A 4,905-nucleotide genomic window follows, 5' to 3' on the forward strand; every position below is an offset into this window, starting at 1 on the left:
AAAAATTTGTATGAAATATTTTTGTAAAATTTTTTGATATTGTAATTAATAATTGCCCTCTGATTTAATTTCTTAACTCCGTCACTACTTCTAACCATTAATCTAATATTTAATCACTAATTTTGGTTGATTAAAAAAAAATAAAAATAAAAGCACATATTAGCAACCCGCGAATTAGCAACTTGCAAGTTGAAAAATAAGCCTCAATATATTGAGGCCATTTAAATATCCAACCAACTTACAAATCTAAAAAATATTATTCAAAATTTATAATATATAATTCAAATTTATTCTAAACCTTAACTTTACAAACCCCTTAATATATACCATATATATACATTCTGGACAAATTCTAAATTCACATAAACATCTCACCACTAAAATGTTTGTACAAACAACCTGACGAATGGTAAGAATATAAAAATAAAAATAAATCAAAATGGATTGGCTCCTGCTCTAATATTTATTTTAAAAAGATAGTTAAAATCTGATTTTTTTTTTGATTTAAAAATAAAATAAAAATTGAGATCTCTATTTTTTTTTTGAAGATTTTTACAATTCTTTTGAATCTCTACCATTAATATATATCTGAGACTTATTCATATATATATATATATATATGTAAAATCCGCACCATTAATAGTACAAATTCAAAAGAAATTGTAAGAATTTCTAAAAAAAACAAAAAGAGATCTCAATTATTATTATAAAAATATAAGCGATAACATAATTTAAAATAGATTAAAAAGTTCACTTCTCATCCATAATTCACTTCCAAAAGAGGCCTAAATTTCACAGTGATGATGAGAGACAGTAGGCTGTAATCAAATGAGAATCAAATCAGAACTTGAGCCATGGAAGTCCAATACTGTTTGCTTTTTCAGCTTCTTTAGAACACGACGCCGTCGTCACGCAACCTCCGCTTTCAGCGTCGGGTGCGTACTTCTTCGGGCAAAGAAAAAAGTTCCTCGATCCCAACGCCGCCAGCTTCTCCTCCCGATCTAAACCTGTTCCACAATCAAAAACGCCTATCAATCTTCACACTTCACGTCTTCATCTCGACTTTAGAATCGTTTCAATCCAAATTGCATAATCGAGAGAGAGAGAGATAGCTTACTTTCTAAGCTAAATTGCGAATAATGGAGATCGAAGACGGAGGGATCTGTGGAAGGCAAGATCAATCGCCGGCCTTCCTTGGCGTATTGCCGGAGAACCGCCGCAATCAGATCACCGACCGTCGATTCAGGCGAAATCAACACCTGCACAGCCCCAAGGCTCCTCTGGACGGTCACGTTGAGAAGCAACTTCGTCAGCTTCGGTCTCTCCTCCGGCGACACATCACCGCTATTCCTCCCGGAGAGCAGGTCCGGCACCGTTCTCGGCCTGACGAGCTGCCCGGCCATGGCCGCAGGACTCCGTCCGTGAAACGACGACGCTTTCTCCGTCAACTTCCCCCTCCGGTTCTTCCCCTCCTGTCCTCCTCTCCGGTGACTCCCCCAGTTCGGCATCGTAAGTATGTATATAAACAACACCACTGTATATATTGATTATGAGTATGAAAAACGAGCTGGATTGACTGGCTACCTCAAGCGCCGGTAGCGGAAGAACCAGAGGCGAGGGAAGCCGAGAGCTGGGGAGGAGAGTGGACTCTCAGTTTCCCGGTTGTCAGCGGCGGCGGTGGCTATCATACCAGAATGGTGTGACTGTAATTACTAGGGACATCGAGTGGTAAATATGTAAAGGTTGCAGAAAGGTCGAACAGGAGCAGAGTTATTTTGATTCATGCACAGCTCATCTATCTATCTATATATAGGGAGAGGAAGGAGAGAGAGAGAGAGAGAGAGAGGTTGGGGATGTGAAGATAAGGGGAGGAAACCAAACAAAATGGTTTGTGTTTGTTTTGTATTTGCAGTAGGTTTGATGTTAAAAAGTACGAAAATTTGTTTGATTTTTTTTTTTAGAAATAGTTTTAGAAAATTATTTTGGGGAGAAAATTTTAAAAAAAGTGATTGATTTGTTATGTATGAGAGAAAAAGTGATTTTGAAAAGTAAGTAATCAAACAAAATTTTTAATTTTTTTTTTAAATTTATTTGATTTGATTACTCTTAAAAATTTATTTGTAGAAAAAAAATTTTAAAAAACAAACCAAACAAGGCCTACGAAGCCTCCATGAATTTTCGACTACTGGCTATGCCTGTTCTAGAGAGAGAGAGCGCGGGAGGAGGGAATTCTAGAGAGTGAACACGTTTCGAAAAATGATACCAGTAAATCTTAAGCCTGTTTTCACATCTTGGTTAATTTTATTTTTTTTTTTGGATTTTTAACTTTTTAAGTCACGTTATTTTTTTATTATATATATATATTTAAAAAAAATTAAAAAATTAATTTTTAACATACTTTCCAAAACAATTCATAATTTTATTTTAATCACACAATTCATTTACTCTATAAATTAAAAATCACTTGATACATAAAAATAGATCTTATTTTTTAATTTTTAACACACAAATTAAAAAAAACTCTTTATGAATATGCTCTTAGTCCCATGTTGTTTTTGTAAAAAAAATAAAATAAATAATAGTCCAAATCCATTAAACAAATATAGCCAAAATTGTAAGCCTCCGTTTGGGAAGTGGGTTGGCTTTTTGGCTTTTTGGCTTTTTTGGCTATTTTAGCCTGGGCTAAAAAGTTTGGTTTGGGAAGGGCTTTTTGGCTTTTTGGCTTTTTTGATTTTTTTTGTGAGAGAAGAGTGTAATGATTATGGGTTGGATGTGATGTTTTGTTTGTTGTGACTAAAATAGCCTGTTTTGTCTTTTGTGGCTATTTTAGCCCCAATCCAACTTGCCAAACACCACCTAAAACTCCTAAAAAAATTAGTTGGACTAGATACATGCCTAGGAGAAATTTTTATATGTCAATATGCTATCACGTGACGTTATTTTTCACAAATTACAAATATATATATATACTAGCGGTAACTCGTGCGATGCACGGAAAAATAAACTATATATATTTTGTGTGTCACTTGATAACATAAATAACTTGTATCAAACTAAACAAAACATTAAAAGAGAGAAATTCTATAAGTTCAGAAAAGTTATCATAAATTTACTTGGACTTTTAAATCAGTGGTGTATATTATTATTGTGGGATCAAATTATGAATAAATATCAACTTTTAATTATAATTTATAAGTAGTTTTTAAAAAAATTTAATCTAAGTTTGTTGTCTTGCTTAAAAAAAGAACTTCTCAAACAAATCATTAATTGATTATATTAGCAACTCTCTATCTTTGATTTCCTCTATCAATGACACACTCATATCATATCAAAGTATAAATCATTCTCCATAGTTTGAATAATACTTGCATAGTTTCTACGTCATTTTAAAAAAATTAATCAAGATAAGAATGTCATAGTATTATAAAAATTATATAAAAGAATAGTTTTAATCCATTTTATTTATAAAAAAAAAATGTTAAAAAATTATTTGAATTGTACTTGAAAAAATATAACAAATGATAGCTTTAATCATTATATACCAAAAAAAAAATTATATCGGTTACTCAACGAAAAAATGGTCAAATACAAATAGAGTCATGAACATTGAATTAAATCATATGAGCTCTAAATTGATAGTATAATCTAGCAAATCAACTAATAATAACATAGAGATATTGACAAATATGTAGTACTTCCCTATCATCTTCGTATTATATTCATTAATTTCATATATTATATGAAAGTTTTATTCGTCTCGATCTTTCAATAAAATAAGGATCAAGAAAACAAATTTGATAAGAAATTAATTCTAAACTTAATTATTGAAAAAACAAAAATTTCAAAGAGAGAATTTAGAGATGGGATTGAAGAAATACTATAACGAATGACAACCTTATAAAAAAATTTATAAAAAAAACATAACAATGATCTAATGCAAATTATTTTTAATAACTAATAGAAAGAATATCAAATTATTACCTTTTATAAATATAGTGAAAAATATTAATTTTGTGAGATTTTTGTGCACTTAATTATTGAAAAAACAAAAATTTCAAAGAGAAAATTTAGAGATGGGATTGAAGAAATACTATAACGAATGACAGCCTTATAAAAAAATTTAAAAAAAACATAATAATGATCTAATGCAAATTATTTTTAATAACTAATAGAAAGAATCTCAAATATTACCTTTTAGAAATATAGTGAAAAAGATTAATTTTGTGAGATTTTTGTGCTACCTTCTCCCATGTAGCCTTTATTATTTCATTATTAATATTATTCTCATTCAGAGCGATAATTTTTTTTTTTTTATAATCTTTATCATTTGGTAGATAATAACGAATAATAAAAATTATCAAGAGAAGGTTAAGAATTTAATAGGAGATAAGAAGTTATAGATAAGAGCATTTCATAGGATAAAAAATTTAAAATAAAAAAAAAGATAATATGTAATAGGAGAAAAAAAAAAAGAGTAAATCAAAATAAAGATTTAGATATATATGTTTTTGATAGATATATAGATTAACAAATCATATCTTTATCTAAATTTTATTATTTTAATTTTTTGAAAATCAATTATTTAATCTTTATCTTTATCTGTAGGCCACGAAATTAATCTTTATAAATTATTTATCAATTTTTATATGTTTATTTATCTATAAGTCATGAAATTATTTTTTTTAAATAATTTTTAAAATTTTTATCTTTATCTATAGGCCATGAAATAAATTTTCATAAATTATTTATGAATTTTTAATTAAAGTATGAAATGAGGGGGGGGGGGGAAGAGAGTAATTTTGTTTTTTTTATAAAAAAAATCAATTATTTAATCTTTATCTTTATTTGTAGGCCATGAAATTAATTTTTATAAGTTATTTATCAACTTTTATTTGTTTATTTATG

General features: G+C 28.9%; 1 protein-coding gene across 1 annotated transcript; it reads right to left on the reverse strand.

Moving 5' to 3' along the window:
• Positions 1-238: 238 nt before the first annotated feature.
• LOC114290506 (uncharacterized protein At4g22758) lies at positions 239-1,886 on the reverse strand. The gene is made up of 2 exons (XM_028234449.2): positions 1,118-1,886; positions 239-1,007 (listed from the first exon to the last, which is right to left on the reverse strand). The coding sequence occupies exons 1-2, from the start codon at positions 1,506-1,508 to the stop codon at positions 841-843; spliced, it is 558 nt and encodes a 185-aa protein (XP_028090250.2). The 5' UTR covers positions 1,509-1,886; the 3' UTR covers positions 239-840.
• Between the last annotated feature and the right edge of the window lie 3,019 nt (positions 1,887-4,905).

The sequence above is a fragment of the Camellia sinensis genome, chromosome 12 (genome assembly GCF_055761805.1).
Source record: "Camellia sinensis isolate YWXY chromosome 12, ASM5576180v1, whole genome shotgun sequence".
In the NCBI taxonomy this organism is placed as follows: domain Eukaryota; kingdom Viridiplantae; phylum Streptophyta; class Magnoliopsida; order Ericales; family Theaceae; genus Camellia; species Camellia sinensis.

Coding starts and splice junctions, on each gene's coding strand:
- LOC114290506 (XM_028234449.2), bottom strand. CDS start 1,508: ATGCCGAACTGGGGGAGTCACCGGAGAGGAGGACAGGAGGGGAAGAAC. Junction 1,008..1,117: donor TTCGCAATTTAGCTTAGAAA/GTAAGCTATCTC, acceptor ATTGTGGAACAG/GTTTAGATCGGGAGGAGAAG.